The 16439-nt window shown below is 40.5% G+C and overlaps 1 protein-coding gene and 1 pseudogene across 1 annotated transcript; one reads left to right on the plus strand and one right to left on the minus strand.

Moving 5' to 3' along the window:
- Window positions 1–852: 852 nt before the first annotated feature.
- Window positions 853–14105, minus strand: Polr2d (RNA polymerase II subunit D). Its single transcript, XM_005315866.4, has 4 exons — window positions 13955–14105; window positions 8110–8290; window positions 5407–5502; window positions 853–3040 (listed from the first exon to the last, which is right to left on the minus strand). The coding sequence occupies exons 1-4, from the start codon at window positions 14025–14027 to the stop codon at window positions 2962–2964; spliced, it is 429 nt and encodes a 142-aa protein (XP_005315923.1). The 5' UTR covers window positions 14028–14105; the 3' UTR covers window positions 853–2961.
- Window positions 1332–1474, plus strand: LOC120883850 (U2 spliceosomal RNA; annotated as a pseudogene).
- Window positions 14106–16439: the final 2334 nt, after the last annotated feature.

A 16439-nucleotide genomic window follows, 5' to 3' on the forward strand; every position in this document is an offset into this window, starting at 1 on the left:
TTTTTTGAGAGAGAGTATTTTCAATATTTATTGTTTAGTTCTCGGCGGACACAACATCTTTGTTGGTATGTGGTGCTGAGGATCGAACCCGGGTCGCACGCATGGCAGGCGAGCGCGCTACCTACCGCTTGAGCCACATCCCCAGCCCTAAAACTCCCATTTTTTAAAAAAAATATTTTTAAAGTTGTTGACGGACCTTTATTTTATTGATTTATATGTGGTGCTGAGAATCAAACTCAGTGCTTCACTCATGAGAGGCAAGCACTCTACCACTGAGCTACAACCCTGTACCCTAAAGCTCCCAATTTTATAATATTTGTTATTCTAATAAATATGGGCCAGAGAAATACTTTGAAATTTATTGACTGATGTTCTTGTAAATTCAAGACCAGACTATCTCCTCAGCCATGTAAACATCAGTCTGTGGCCACCTATGTCATTAAGTGCATTGTCCTTATTAATGCAAGCTTCTAACATTTCTTATCCAGAGGTAACAGTAAGTAATGATATTTGAAAAACAATTTTTTTTTTCATGTGTTTTTGTGGTTTTTTTGCTACCAGGGATAGAACCCAGGGCACTTACAGAGGCACATCCCCAACCCTTTTTAGATATTATTTAGACATAGGGACAGGGTCTTGCCAAGTTGCTGAGGCTGGCTTTGAACTCATGATCCCCCTGCCTCAGCCTCCCAAGCCTCTGGGATTACAGGAATCCACCACCAAAGCCAGCTGAAAAACAATACTTTTTAGAACAGCGGTGATAGGTGAAATAGAAGATGAAGACTTATCATGTAAAAATTTAAAACCTTAAAATCATGAAGTTTTTAAAAACTGATCAAAAAAGTGGCAAGATTTAGAGCAAGATTGAAATTGTTTATTTTATGGAGAGCTTTTTTTTGTGTGTGTGTGTTTTGTGCTGGGGATTGAATCTAGGGCCTTGTGAGGCAAGCCCTCTACCAACTGAGCTCTATTCCCAACCCCTTCTGAAGAGCTTTTAAAAATAAATTTAGGGGACAAAATATATGGCCTAATGGTAAAATGGTTACCAGAGTTCCATCCCCAGCACCACAGAACTAGAATGTCCTTCCCCCACTTCTTCACTTGATAGATTTCTAGTACTTTTAGACTTTACATACCTACTCTGTCCTCATGAAAAGTCTCAACTCGTGCAGAGTAATTGCTAGGCTTTCCACCTATGTCTCTACTAAATCGTACATCTGTCATTATTTGGGCAAACAGATATCGAACACATGTTTTATAGATTTAATGCTCATAACAAAAAGCTGAAAAAAATCTTATACCATTCACATTTCCCATGGACTTGGTAGGTTATTGCTTCTCAGCTTTTGGCTAAGATCAAGTGTAGTATCTTGGTAGGGTTTTTTGTTGATGTTGTTTTTGCAGAATTGGGGATTACGCTCAGAACCTCCCATAGGGTATGTACTCTAATACTGAGCTAACTACCTCTAACTTTTTTTAAAATATTGAGACAGGGACTCACCAAGTTGCTGAGGCTGGCCTTAATTTTGCAATCCTCCTGAGTCATTGAGATTACAGGCACGCACCACCTTGTCAGGCAAAACTATCTTGACTTTCTCCAACTTCTTCTCAGAACCATGACTTTATACACAAAGTGTCAGAAAGAAAAAATTCAAACTTTGAAGGAAACACAAATATTTCCCTTCAGAAAAATCATAGCTAAAATGTTTAGCTATCCATGTTCACTACTGGCCTCAAGTTGAGAGATTTCACTGCAGTGGTTCAGGAAGGCTCATAATCCTTCCATTCAAATCGACCCTGGTCTGATAAGTAGCAAGAGAGAGGTATGGAATGGATGCTCCCTAAGAGAAAAAGACCTCAGAGAGTTCAGACCTTCAAGTCATATATATGAAAGATTACTTTTGCTGTGCTGGGATGGAATCCAGGGACTTTCACATGTAGGTGAGCGCTCTATCACTGAGCTACATCCTTATCCCCCAGTTTCTCTTGAGACAAGGTCTTAGTACATTGCCAAGTGACTGGAAATATAAGTGTATGTCACAGTGCCCAACTGAAGAAAAAAAATCTTAATTGGGTGACAAAATGAGTTCTGTGGGGCTGCTACAAATCCATGTTGTGCAACACCACCCAAAGAAAAGTAGGCAAAATGCCTGTTTACCTCCATGCTAAAGGGCACAGTGATACTCAAGCAAGTGTAATTGCATCCCATGACATGCTTCCTTCCTGTTTCCTGGGTTATGTACAAGGATGCCAAGGCTCTCACAGTTATTAGCACTCCCTCCTTTTAATTTTTTTTTTTTGCGGTGGGGGTGGGGGGTTGCACCAGGAATTGAGCTCAGGAGCCCTCAACCACTAAAACACATCCCCAGCCCTATTTTGTATTTTATTTAGAGACACGGTCTCACTGAGTTCCTTAGCGCCTCACCATTGCTGAGGCTGGCTTTGAACTCGCGATCCTTCTGGTGTGCACCACCACACCCAGCTTGTCACCCTTTCTTTAATAATTTGAAACGTTGACATTGGTCTGGCTTAATTCTTTCTTTTGTACCTAGGTAAGACTATTCTTTCCCTATAAAAGTTTTCTATATTATACTTTAGTCAAAAACTACAAACACTTTGAAATTAAAATATGAAATGTTATGAATAAAAAATAAATGTGGGGTCCAAAATCCACAGTATGAGATAGTCAACAGCATGGCTTATATAATACCCCACCTCACCCTTCCCAGCAGCATGTTTAGGCAGTCACTGCAAGGCTGCTCTAAAATTATATGGTCATTATGGTCTAACAGTCACATTGGAAACAGCAACCTAAACCCACACCAAGATGGACTGTCTTCTTCAAGAATTCCAAATGTCTTTTGCAATAGCTTCTGCAAGGCAGGCCCAGCCCCAGCCCCTGAGAGGGTGGTGGTGTGCTGGGGACATGAGTCCCCCAAGAAGCTGAGTGAAGTTTGGAGATTAATACTGGAAACTGCGCTTTGTCTGGATATCATCAAGAATCTGCTGCAGTTCCTCATCTTCAAATCGCCCCTCCAGGCTGCAAGAGAAGGAAAAGACATGAGTGCCTCAGCAATTGACAATTTCCCCACTCTTATTTTATTGTTTGAAATATTTTTAGTTGTAGATGGACACAATACCTTTATTTATTTATCTTTATTCGATACTTAAGAATAAACCCAGGGCCTCACACATGCTAGGCAAGCGCTCTACCACTGAGCCACAACCCCAGCCTTCCCACTGTTATTTGGGCATGTTCATCTCCCAAAATTGCTTACCCATATCTCCTGTACCTTTACCTTTCTATTGTATTTCTTTTTTGCTTTTTCTTGTACGAACATTACAAAATTTCAAATCCATAAAAAGATATTTTAAAAGCCTTAACAATTAGACATACTTGATTTACCTTTCATAACTATAATAGAAAAATTGAGGGCCCATCCCAATACTTCTCCCCTTCCTTCCCCAGAAAAAAAATCACTGTCCTAAATTTGACATTTATCATTTCCACACATATTTTTTACTATATGTATCCCTAAGTGAAATACAGCTTAGATTCTTTTTTTTCTTTCTTTTTTTTTTTTAAAGAGAGAGTGAGGTGGGGGGGGAGGGAGAGAGAGAGAGAGAGAGAGAGGGGGGGGGGGAGAGGGAGAGAGAATTTTAACATTTTATTTCTTAGTTTTCGGCAGACACAACATCTTTGTTTGTGGTGCTGAGGATAGAACCCGGGCCGCGCGCATGCTAGACGGGCGCACTACCGCTTGAGCCATATCCCCAGCCCCCAGCTTAGATTTTCAAAGTTTATGTTTTTAAACTTTATTTTATTACTTAAAATTATACTTTTTCTGGTCCTGGGAATTGAGCTCCTACTCTGCCAGTGAGCTACAGTCTTGTTTTTAAACTTTGTAAGAAATGGCCCTGGGCCAGCATGGTGGTACATGCTGTAATCTAAGCAAGTTGGGAGGTTGAGGTAGGAGGATTGCAAATTCAGCAACTTAGAGAGACCCTAAGGAACTTAACAAGAACCTGTCTAAAAGCATAAAAAAATGGGATATATTTTGTGTTTTGTGCATTGTGCACTGCAACTAATCAGCCAGGATATCAACATATATTAGGTGTGTGTACTGTTTCTAAAAACCACAAACTAAGTATAATGAATTATCAATACAGTTTAGTATTTGCTAATTTTACTACATTCTTGTTATGTATTTTTAGTGAAGTCATAGGATTATAAATGCAATTTGAATAACGTTTAAAACCACATTTTATGACAAAGAGCCTTAAACTTAAATGGCCAAAGAACTGGTATATATGCTGTAAACAGAACTTTAAGAGCTTTGTTTTTCTGATATTAAAAGGGGGCTGGGGTTGTGGCTAAGTAGAAAACTCTCCCAGCAGGAGCAAGGCCCTGGGCTCAATCCTCAGCACCACATAAGAAAAATAAATAAAAAGGTATTGTGTCCAACTATAACTTAAAATAAAGTTAATAATGGGGCTGGGGATATATCTCAGTTGGTACAGTGCTTGTCTCACATGCACAAGGCCCTGGGTTTAATACCCAGCACCACACACAAAGTAATGGCATTATACTATACATATTCTTTTGCAATTTCTTCTTCCAAATTCATTCTGGCATGTGTTGATGTTACTTCATGATGTTCTAATTCATTTTTTTCATTGCTGTATAATAAACATTATATGACCATAAAATGACTCATTTACCCACACTCTTGTTGATTGATCTGTTGTTGTCCAATATGTGCTATCATCAGCAATAAACACTGGAATACATGTCTCCTAAACGTGTGTGGTATGTCTTTAGGACATGTACTCAGGAATGGCCTTTTGGGTCAATCATCTTTAACTTTACTAGATGCAATCAAATTGCTTTCCACAGTAATTTTACTAATTTGCAACACTAGTATTAATATATAAGAGTTTCAGCTATTCCATATTCTTACTAGCAACCTATAGAACCATCATTCTCTCATATACTGTTAAAAGGCACTCCTGTGCAATGGCACATGACTATAATCCCAGCAGCTCAAGAGGCTGAAGCAGGATAGGATGGTTGTGAGTTCAAAGCCAGCCTCAGCAACTGTGAGGTGCTAAGCAACTTAGTGAACTCTGTTCCTAAATACAAATACAAAATAGGACTAAGGATATGCTTGAGTGCCCCTGAGTTCAATCATACACCTTTTATTTCTTTTAAATTAATTTTTAGTTATAGGTGGACACAATGTCTTTATTTTATATTTATGTGGTGCTAAGGATCAAACCCAGTGCTAGGCGAGCACTCTACCTCTGAGCCACAATCCAGCCCCAATCATACACCTTTTAGACACAGTAATTCTATTTGTGGGAATTTATCCAAGACACACACATTTTATCTCAACTGGTACTAACCTTGGAATCAGAGCCTTGGACTCTTCAGCAGTCTCTGGGCAAAGGTTGGCCAAACAAGCCAACTCAAACTTATGTAGCTTTTTCTGGAGCAGCAAGCTAATCACAGGAAAGGAAATTAAAAAAAAAAAAGAATGATCAACAGAAAAAAGGAAGATCGTACATGGCTTTATGTGTGCAAAGCTCAGCTACTGCCCTTTATCTCCAAACCCATTTTTTCTGTTTTTGAATATAAACGGTATTCTAGTAAGGCAAATATTGGTGGGCTCCATGGGACCCAAGGAGTCAACCATGTGATTAAAGGGTTAGAATTTGCAGGCCCTCCTACCCTCCTCACTGTCTAAGGGAGAGGGGCTGAAAGTTGAGCTGATCACCAATGCATAATGTTGTGACCAATCATGCCTACATAATGAAGCCTCCATAAAAACCAGAAAGAACAGGGTTCAGAGTTTCCATGTTGGTGAATAAAAACATAGCCATGTGCCAGGATATCACATCTCAAATCCAAGAAGATAGAAGATCCTGTGCTCAGGACCTTTCAGAACCTTGTCCTGTTTTTCTTCACCTGATTATTGAAGCTGTCTGCCTGAGTTCAACGGGCTGTTTTTAACAAATAAATCTAATTTAAGGAAGGGGTCACTAGAACCACCAAGGAAAAGGTAAGAAGTTCAAGTCACAATCTGAGATTTGTAATTTACATCTCAAATAGGGGGCAGTCTTGAGGCACCAAGTTCTTAACCTGTGAGGTCGGACACTCTCCAAGAAGAATGTCAGAATAGAACTGAATAATAGTTGGTATTGAACTGCTTGGTATGAGGGGGGAAACTCCTCATATATCAGGTGTCAGATGTGTTGTGCCAAGTGACTATGTCAATAGGAAAAAAGGATTTGTTTTTTTCTTTCTCAGAAACATCTTCAAATGCATACTTCTTTGTGCGTAGGATTGATTTCTGTGTAGGTATCCTTTTGTTCTTTGTTCTATTTATTTATTATTGGTACTAGAGATCCAACCCAACAGCACTTAATCACTGAAGTACATCTCTAGCTGAGGTTTGACTGGAATTTGCAATCCTCCTGCCTTAGTCTCCCAAACAACTGGGACTATAGGCGTATGTCACATGCTCAATAAAATATACTACCACTCCTTAGTGGTTTTTTGTAGTACTGGGAATTGAACCCAGAGCCTCACTTATGTTAGGCAAGCACTCTACCCCTAGGCCACACCCCAGCCCTCAAATTATGTCTTAAGTTTTTTCACCATTTTCTGTATACTGAATATGTGAATGTCTGCTAGTTTCATTTTCAACTACATATTTAATTATAAGCCTCTTCCACATGGAATTACCACAGTATATTTAATTACTGCTGAATCTTTAGGTTGTTATCTTTGATCATTTAAAGATAGTTCTAAGGGGTCTGGGGTTCTGGCTCCATGGTAGGGCACTTGCCTAGCACATGTGTAGCACTAGGTGGTTCAATCCTCAGCACCACATAAAAAAAACAAAAACAAAAACAAAAAAAACCTAAATAAAGTTCAAAAACACAGTTCTAAGGGTGGACAGTGTTGTTCAGTGGTAGACCTCAATGTTATACCATGTGTTTAACATGCTAGAGGCCCTGGGTTCAATCTCCAGCATCCAAAACAAAGCAAAACAAAAGTGGCCAAAGGGACCAGGCATGGTGGCACATGCCTGTAATCCCAATGACAGGAGGCCGAGGAAGCAGTATCCCAAGTTCATGGCCAGCATCAGCAACCTTGGAAGGCCCTAAGCAACTTAGCGAAACCCTGTCTCAAAACACAAAATAAAAAAGGCTAGGGAGGTGGTTCCGTGGTTAAACGCCCCTGGGTCCAATCCCTGGAACAAAATCAAGTAAATAAATAAATAAATAAAAAGTGGCCAAAGGGAATTTTGGTCTTATAAACAACTTAAAAATTTTTTTTTTTGTCTGGATGCAGTGGCTTGGGAACCTGAAGCAGGAGGATCATCAAGTTCGAGGGTAACCTCAGCAACTTAGTGAGACCTTATTTCAAAATGAAAAACAAAAAGGGGCTGGGTGCAGTGGCTCACACCTATAATCCCAGCAGATCAGGAGGTAAAGGCAAGAGGATCGTGAGTTCAAAGCCAGCCTCAGAAAAAGTGAGGCACTAAGCAACTCAAGTGAGATCCTGTTTCTTAATAAAATACAAAATAGGGCTGGGGGTGTGGCTCAGTGGCCAAGCATCCCCAGGTTCAATCCCTAGAATCAAATAAAAAGAAAGAAAAAAGAAAAACTGCGGGGAGTGCTGTGGATCAAACCTAGGGCTCCAACATGCTAGTCAAGTGCTCCATCTCTGAGCTAGATTCTCAGCTTAATTTATAAATTTTTGTCAGACATTATTTTATTTACATTAAACTCACAAGTGTCTGGGAAAGGGAGGAAGAGGCCGTGAGGTGGTACACAGCTGTAATCTCAGCAAGCCAGGAGGCTTAGACAGGAGGATCAAGTTGGAGGCCAACCTCAGCAATTTAGCAAGTCCCTAAGCAACTTAGCAAGATCCCTGTTTTAAAAAAATAAAAATAAAAAGGGATGCAGATAGAGGAGGTAGAGCTCAGTGGTGAAACATTCACGGGTTCAATCCCCAGTACCAATAAAAAGAGGTGGGGATGGCATTCTACATGCAGATGTCCAGTAATCTGAATTAACAAACTTTCTTTTAGCACTCACCTACGGACACTTGCAATGGTCTCTCTATTTTTGAAATGACTGAAACGGGAAGTGTAGTTTAAAGTTTTCATGAAGACTCCTGAGAGTTCCTGCTCATCCTCTGCACTCTCATTTTGTTGCTTTCGATGCTCCAGAAGCATATGAACTTCTGAATTTAGAAGAGTCTCTGCTGTTTCAAACTCTATTTGTGAAAAGCATAAATGTCAGCTGAAAATATTCCTTCAAAGCCAGCTTATAAATGTTCATTTTGCATTTGAACATTCCCCTGTCCTGCAGAAACCCAGAGTCTTTTCTACTCCACATCTTTATTTTCATTCACACTTATATACCACAAGAATAGTAGAATTCATGTGATATCAAAATTTAGCTCATTTGGGGCTAGACATTTTCTGACACTAAAGAATCTGACCTGGACATGCTATTAAACAGCAATACATCCTTACTCTAACTGGGCAAGTTACTGATTTAAAATCACGGACCATTAAGAATTATTTCTTGCTGGGCATGGTGTCTCATGCCTGTATTCCCAGCACTCAGGAGGCTGAGACAGGAGGAACACAAATTCAAGACCAGCCTCAGCAATTTAGTGAGAACCTGAGCAACTTAGCAAAACCCTGTCTCAAAATAAAATATTTAAAAAAATTATTTCTCTCTAGCCTGTAAAAAGTCTCTAGTCTTTATAGTTCTACAATGCTAACACTGTACTCTCAATTTTAAGAAATGTTACATGTTAAGAAATGACAAGGTGGGCTGGGCGCAGTGGCACACACCTGTAATCTCAGTGGTTTGAGAGGAAGAAGCAGAAGGATCATGATTTCAAAGCCAGCCTCAGCAAAAAGCTAGGCACTAGGCAACTCAGTGAGACCCTGTCTCTAAATGAAATACAAAATAGGGCTGGGGATTTGGCTCAGTGGTCAAATACCCCTGAATTCAATCCCTGATACCTGCCCCCACCCCCCAAAAAAATAGGGCTGAAAAAGAAACCTATGACTACTTTCTATAATACATAGCAACCATGCGGGTCACAGTGGCACATGTCTGTAATAACAGCAACTCAGGAGGCTAAGGCAGTAGGCTAGTTCAAGGCTATTCTTGGCAACTTAAGATAGACCATTAGCAACTTAGCAAGACCCTGTCTCAAAAATAAAAATTATGGCTGGGCACGGTTGCCCTTGCCTGTAATCCCAGCAGCTGGGGAGGCTGAAACAGGACGATCTAGAGTTCAAAGCCAGCCTCAGCAAGTGAGGCACTAAGCAACTCAGGGAGATCCTGTGACTAAATAAAATACAAAATAGGGATGGGGATGTGGCTCAGTGGTTGAGTGTCACTGAATACAATCCCCAGTTCCAAAATAAATAAATAAATAAAGACTGTGCCTTACGTACACAGGCCCTGGGTTTAGTCACCAGCACTATCCATTCATCCATCCATCCATACATACTGTGGATGTACTCAGTGATAAAGAACCTCTGGGTTCAATCCCCAGTACCAAACACACACAGCAAGCTATATTTTCAGAATAACACTATTAAAAATGCTACTATCCCCTTGGGAAAATCATTTCTGTGACAATGTTCCTCATACTTATCTCAAAAGTATTAGAGCTGGGTTTTGTCTGCCTTTCTTTCCCTTTCTAGTGATTTCTTCCAACGTAGGAACCATTTGCAAACATGAATTCGTGTTTATAATCCTACACTAAGAGGATGCAACAGCAAGAAAAATCTATGGAATTTAAAGGTGATATGAGTGTGCTTACTAATAGAGAAATCACTAATATCTCCATCAGAGTTAAGCCTTCTCACTTTTTGAGTCAGATGAAAAGGAAGAAACAGTATTTTTATTAAAAAGGCACTTAATGCTGCCAAATATAATAAGTAAAAAGATATTTCCCACCTGATGGCAGCAAAGTTTGGAAAAAAAACAAAAAAAACTTCAGTACATCATAATCTTTTCCAGTCCCTTAGCCTATTACAGGAGATATCCCCACACTACCTATTATGAAAATTTACTTCTCAGCTTCAACTGTCTGGGGTATAAGTTCAGGTGAATAAACTAATGCTTCAGAAAATTAGGGGAGAAGATATCAAATCAGGACTCTAAGACCTCAAAACTAAAGTGAGAGAGACAACTGACATAACACTGCCACAACCCGCTCCCCAAAAACAAGACAAGGCAGCATATTTTATTTATTTTATTTTTTATTTTTAGTTGAAGATGGACCCAATATCTTTATTTAGTTTTATGTGGTGCTGAGATTCAAATCCAGAGCCTCACATATGCAAGGCAAGTGATCTACTACTGAGCTACATCCCAGCCCCAGAAAAATTTTATTTTTATTTTGAGACAGGGTCTCAGTAGATTGCCGTAGCTTCCCCAAACTTCTGATTCTCCTGTACACACTCCTAGCCCAAGGATGGTCTTGTGTGTGTGTGTGTGTGTGTGTCTCTCTCTCTCCAGGGATTGAACCCATTTTATATTTTATTTAGAGACAGGGTCTCACTGAGTCGCTTAGGGCCTCACTAAATTGCTGAGGCTGGCTTTGAACTTGTGATCCTCCTGCCTAAGCCTTCTGAGCCACTGTAATTACAGGCATACGTCACTGCACCCAGCCATAAATGGTCTTCTTATACTGCATATTTTTCACTCTGGTACAAAATGGTTTAGAGGATTTCTTTAGGTGGGGGAGTTAAGAGACTAGGGTCATATAATTCTTTTAAAAAGAAAAGGGCTCATTTCCTAATTTCCACACAGTTATTTCTAATTGTGTACAGATAAAGGAAGATTTTGGCGGGGGGGCAAATATATTTGAAAGCTACTACTGACAGTATTCACCTTTGTGATCTTATCTACTCTTACAATCCCATAATAAAATATCACACACTTATTTACATTCTACAGTAAAGGTTTCCTTATTTTCTTTAGTACTTACTGTTATTCCTATTTCTCTATATATATTCTAAAATACATAATAAACATTTTTTATGCCTATATCAGAATATTAACAGTGAGAACTCTGAAACTGTTAACTGATGGAACTAAGATCTAATTATATCCAACTCAATTTAAATCATGTGTATCAGATGTTATTTAAGTTAATCAAAAAGAAATGTCTTCAGGGGCTGGGGATATGGCTCAAGAGGTAGCGCGTTCGCCTGGCATGCGTGCGGCCCGGGTTCGATCCTCAGCACCACATACAAAAAGATGTTGTCTGCCGAAAACTAAAAAAATAAATAAATAATAAGAAAAAAAAGTTTAAAAAAATCTTCAGAATGTAAAAAGAAACCAAATTAAAAAACTAAGTATATATATATTAAAATATATATATGTATTATATACATATTGTATTATATTAAAAAAAAACAACTTTACCATGGAATTAGGAAAACCATCTTCTTTTTAGTTATTATACCTTAAAAACTAAGCACCTATTTCCATCTCACCAAAAATGTCTATGATTTTGTCCCATGGAAGAACTGAACCGCCATTCTATAAAATAGAAAACTGGAAGCAATCTGCACGCCTATAGCATTTTGAGGTCTTTGACCCTGTCTCAAAATTAAAAATGATAAACGAAGGGAATGTAACATAGTGGTAAAGCATCCCTAGATTCAATCACAGGTACCACAAAAATAAATAAATAAAAAATAATAAAATTTCTCTACAGTATGTAGTCAAATTTTGTAGAATTTCTATACCAATTTTTTTGCGGGGGGGGGGGGGGGGGGAGGGGGTTGCAATGCTTTGGATTGAACCCAGCAACCACACAGTAAGCACTCTACAACTTAGCTACAACCCTATCCCATTTGTGTGTGGGCAAGTGGTATGTTTCTTTCTTTCTTTTCTTGTTCAGTGTCAAAGATAAAATTTAGTGTCTCACATGTTAGACAAGTGCTCTAGTTCTTGAGTTACACTTTTAGCCCCTATGTGAATGTTTCTGTAAGCACTTAACTATTTACAGTAGCTTCCTCTGGGTCAAAAGCATATGGAGTTTCACTTTTTTTTTTTTTTTTTAAGAGAGAGATTTTTTTTTTAATATTTATTTTTTAGTTCTCGGCTGACACAGCATCTTTGTTTGTATGTGGTGCTGAGGATCGAACCCGGGCTGCAGGCATGCCAGGCGCGCGCCCTACCGCTTGAGCCACATCCCCAGCCCCTGGAGTTTCACTTTTTATTGTGCATATAATTTTTTTTTTTTAAAGGTACTGGGGATTGAGCCCAGGGCCATGCACATGCTAGGCAGGTGTGCACCTAGGAGCCACATCCCCAGCCCTGGATACAAAAACTTCTAAGACAAAGAGAATACTACTAAAGTTTCTCCCCTATTTACTTTGTGTTTTTCAGAACCTGAAAAATACAGTTTTTTAAAACTTTAAACTTCCTGCAGATTTAGGTTTCTAAATTACAAATAAAATATATCCTACTGCCCAGAGGAAGTAACCTAATAGCCATGTGAATTACTTGCTAGCATCTGATAATGTTTCTCTTCTAGACCAAGCTAGGTTCTTGAGCCTTATTCACCCACATATCTCCTGGGCCTCTACCTATCTACTGTTTCCCCAGCCCTTATTATTCTGAGGCAGGATCTTGGTAAGTGGCCCAGACTGGCCTCTTACTTTTGATCTTCCCGCCTCAGCCTCCTGAGTCGCTGGGATTATAAGCATGCACCACCTCAACCAGTTTCTAAGCCTCAACCTTGGCCCATAAAAACGAACAAAATTCTTTTTTTTTTTTTTTTTTTGAGAGAGAGAGAGAGAGAGAGAGAGAGAGAGAGAGAGAGAGAGAGAGAGAGAGAGAGAGAGGGTTTTTTTTTAAATATTGCTGAGGATCGAACCTGGGACGCAGGCATACCAGGCTAGCGCGCTACCGCTTGAGCCACATCCCTAGTCCCCCAAACGAAAAAAATTCTAAAGTGGTTCTTTACAGCTCAAGACCGCATCCCTAGGATGACTCTCCCAGACCCCGTTTAAGTTCCTGTCTGAGAAAAATCAGAAATGACAAAAAAATTTTAGTTTGTTTCAGCGGACATCTGAAGATAAGATTATGTCTGAGTCTCTAGGAGGGGTAGGAGCCTATGCCAGTTAACAAGCCCAGGAGGGTTTCACAAGGAATAACCTTCTCCTTCCCGTTTTGTGATGTTTCACTTCCCTGACTCTGCTTATCCCCTTCCTATACCTTCACTCTTCCTTTAAAAGGCCCAGAAGTCCTGTGCAATCTTCACAGGTTTCTCTACTGCAATATTATGGATTAAAACCAAGTGCTAACGATGAACTCACTTGGCCAGTATGCGAGAAATCCTGGGTTCAATTCCCAGCATCATAAAATAAATAAGTAAAAGAAAAAAAATCCGCCCTGACCACTTTGGTGTGCGGCTGTGTCTACCAGCACTTTGGAGGGACGTTCACAGATAAAACTACCACTTAATGCTCGGCGGCGTTTCGCGTTTGTAGTTCCACAACTCGGAAGGCTGTGACAGAGGACCGCAAGTTCGAGGCCTCACTCAGCCACTCAGCGAGGCCCCAAAATCAAAATAAAGCATAAAAGGGGGCCGGGGATGTGGTTCGGTGGCTGAGCGCTCCTGGGTTCAATAACTAGTGTCAAAAAAAAAAAAAAGAGGCCGCCAAGGATTCCAAGGATCGCGGAGCGGCCCTCTCCAGAAGGCACAATGCAAAAGGCAGACCAGAATCATCCGTGCTCTGGGAGGCCCTCAGGGGTCGGAGTCCCCGTTCATCGCTCAACGTCGACCAGCCCCCACAATACGCAGAGGCGTCTTGGGCGAGGCTGAGAACCCCAGGCCTGTGGCGACCACGTGAAGTGGCAGGAAGAATCAAGCAGCCCCGTACCTCACCTTTGGGAAAGATAAGCTGTGAGGCGTCCTCTTCCACATCACCAGCCCGTGGATCACTGCCGCCGGCCGCCATCGCCGCACCGCTTACTGCCACAAACACCGCCGGAAGCGGAAGCGTGGAGCAGCCGGCTGCCGCCCCGGAAGGGGTGGGACGGAGGCGAGGCCTGGAATGGGCGGGACCGGAAGGGCAGCGGAAGAAGGCGGCGCGAAGAGGGAAGTAAGGGTTGGTTACTGGAGGTTCTTGTTTAGTGGCGGGTAGTCCTGCGCCGGCTGGCGTACGGAGAAAACTACCCTTTTTCTTCTCCAATACTCCTTTGCTGCCCATCTTGGAATGGATCCCTAGGTTTCCTAGGATCAGGGAAGGATTAGGTGAGGTGCAAGAGTGCGCTAAGGGACTGACCTAAAGAACTGCCTTTGGTGGAATGCTGGATAGGTTACTCCGAAAGCGTGCAATGGAATAGCTCTGTGACTGAAGCATTGTAAAGATTTGATTGATTTCTTATAATCTGATATTTCTGAACCCATGGACAGTAATATTGAAACGCCTTTATCACATCTTTTGGAACATTTGGATGGTAAGTGGAAAATTAAACAAATGAAAAACGATGCTGTTTTCAACTCCAGAGAAAATAGAAGATTGTAAAATAAGGGGAAAAATCATAGCCTACTACTTAGCTCTTTAACGAAGAGTATTTGGATAGTCATAATGGAAAATCTGCTGATTTAATAAAAATTTAAGGTTTTATCAGACAAGAATGGGTATTCCTTTAACTTGTAAATATAATTATTCTTTCAGAATTAATTACTGTGTATCTTTATTTCCAGAAGTATGTGTAGAATAAGATACTATAGCAGGTTATATAGTATTGACAGGATTTGTTATTTCAAAGTGCTTTTCTGCACAGTTTATCAGAGCTGCGGTACAGATGTCCTGGGAAGTAGTCCTTAGTTATGCTGCAGCTGATTGACAGAAGTGAAGCTGGAACTCCTTGGCAGACTTACTTTCCCTTTGTCACTCCCACAGACCTTTACAAAGTACCTACTAATTGTTGGACCTTGCACTGTGCTGGCCCAAGGGATACCTGGGTACCCAACTCTTAATTTCTTTACACACTCACAGAGCAGGAGAGAAAAGTCAAGAGGTGCAGAAAGAAGAAAGGAGAGTTACAAATACAGTGATATGTCACAGGTTGGATTGTCCCCAACATTTTTTTTAATATTCATTTTTTTATTATTATTAGTTGTTAAAAACGTTACAAAGCTCTTGACATATCATATTTCATACTTTGATTCAAGCAGATTATGAACTCCCATTTTTACCCCGTATACATATTGCAGATTCACATCGGTTACACATCCACTTTTTTACATACTGCCATACTAGTGTCTGTTGTATTCTGCTGCCCTTCCTATCCTCTACTATCCCCCCTCCCCTCCCCTCCCCTCTCCTCCCATCTTCTCTCTCTACCTGTCCCCAACATTTTTATTCAGGAATTTGTTATGAATGACTTTGTACAAGGCCCTGGTGTTGAAAAGACCTGGCAAAGATCTGTCCCTCAAGGAACTCATTGACATTAGTTGATTCGAGTTCTGGTAAATGATATGAAAGTCAAAGAAAGTGCCATGGAAAGATCAAGAGAAAGGCTGATGTGGTTTGAATATACTTTAAGTGTGTTGTCCAAAGGCTCATGTGTTGGAAGCTTGGTCCCCAGTCCAGTAGTGTAAGAGGCTGTGGGGACTAGTAGGATGTCCTTAGGTCATGGAGAAGGTTGTCCTCAGAAGGGATTAACTAGTTTCCTGAGACCCTATCTCTCTGTGGCTTTCTGTCTTGCCATGTGATGTTTCTCTCTTATACATGCTCTTGCCATGATGACATATGCTAATGCTGTGCCCTTGAACTCCAGAACTATGAGCTAAATAAACCTCTTTTTTTCTTATAAAATTCCTAGCCCTGTTAGGGAAAAGATAGATGAACACAAGGTTAAGAGAATAATTTTATAAAATTGACCCACTGTGCCAACCCCCACATGCTTTCTTTTCCATTAAGCAATTTACCTGCATCCTTGCCTGGCGTAATTGGACAGGATGTATCACATTCCTCAGCAAACAACTACCTGTCCATTGCAAACCCAAATAATGAGTTTTTTTTGGAGAGGTGTTTTGTTTTTTGGGGTACTGGGGATTGAACTCAGGGGAACTCAACAACTGAGCCACATCCCCTGCCCTTTTTTTGTGTTTTATTTGGAAACAAGTTCTCACTGAGTTGCCTACTGCCTCGCTGTTGCTGAGGCTGACCATAAACCCGTGATCCTCCTGCCTCAGACACCTGAGCCACCCCACCCTAGCCAAAAATGTTGAAGGTGGAGAATTTTGTGACCAGATCCTGAAACTCTGGGAGATAAGGAGTTCCTCCTAACCTTAAAATCTGTAAGAATGTATGATTAAGAATCCAATTAGGGGGCTGGGGTTATGGCTCAGTGGTAGA

This window comes from Ictidomys tridecemlineatus, chromosome 7, assembly GCF_052094955.1.
Source record: "Ictidomys tridecemlineatus isolate mIctTri1 chromosome 7, mIctTri1.hap1, whole genome shotgun sequence".
In the NCBI taxonomy this organism is placed as follows: domain Eukaryota; kingdom Metazoa; phylum Chordata; class Mammalia; order Rodentia; family Sciuridae; genus Ictidomys; species Ictidomys tridecemlineatus.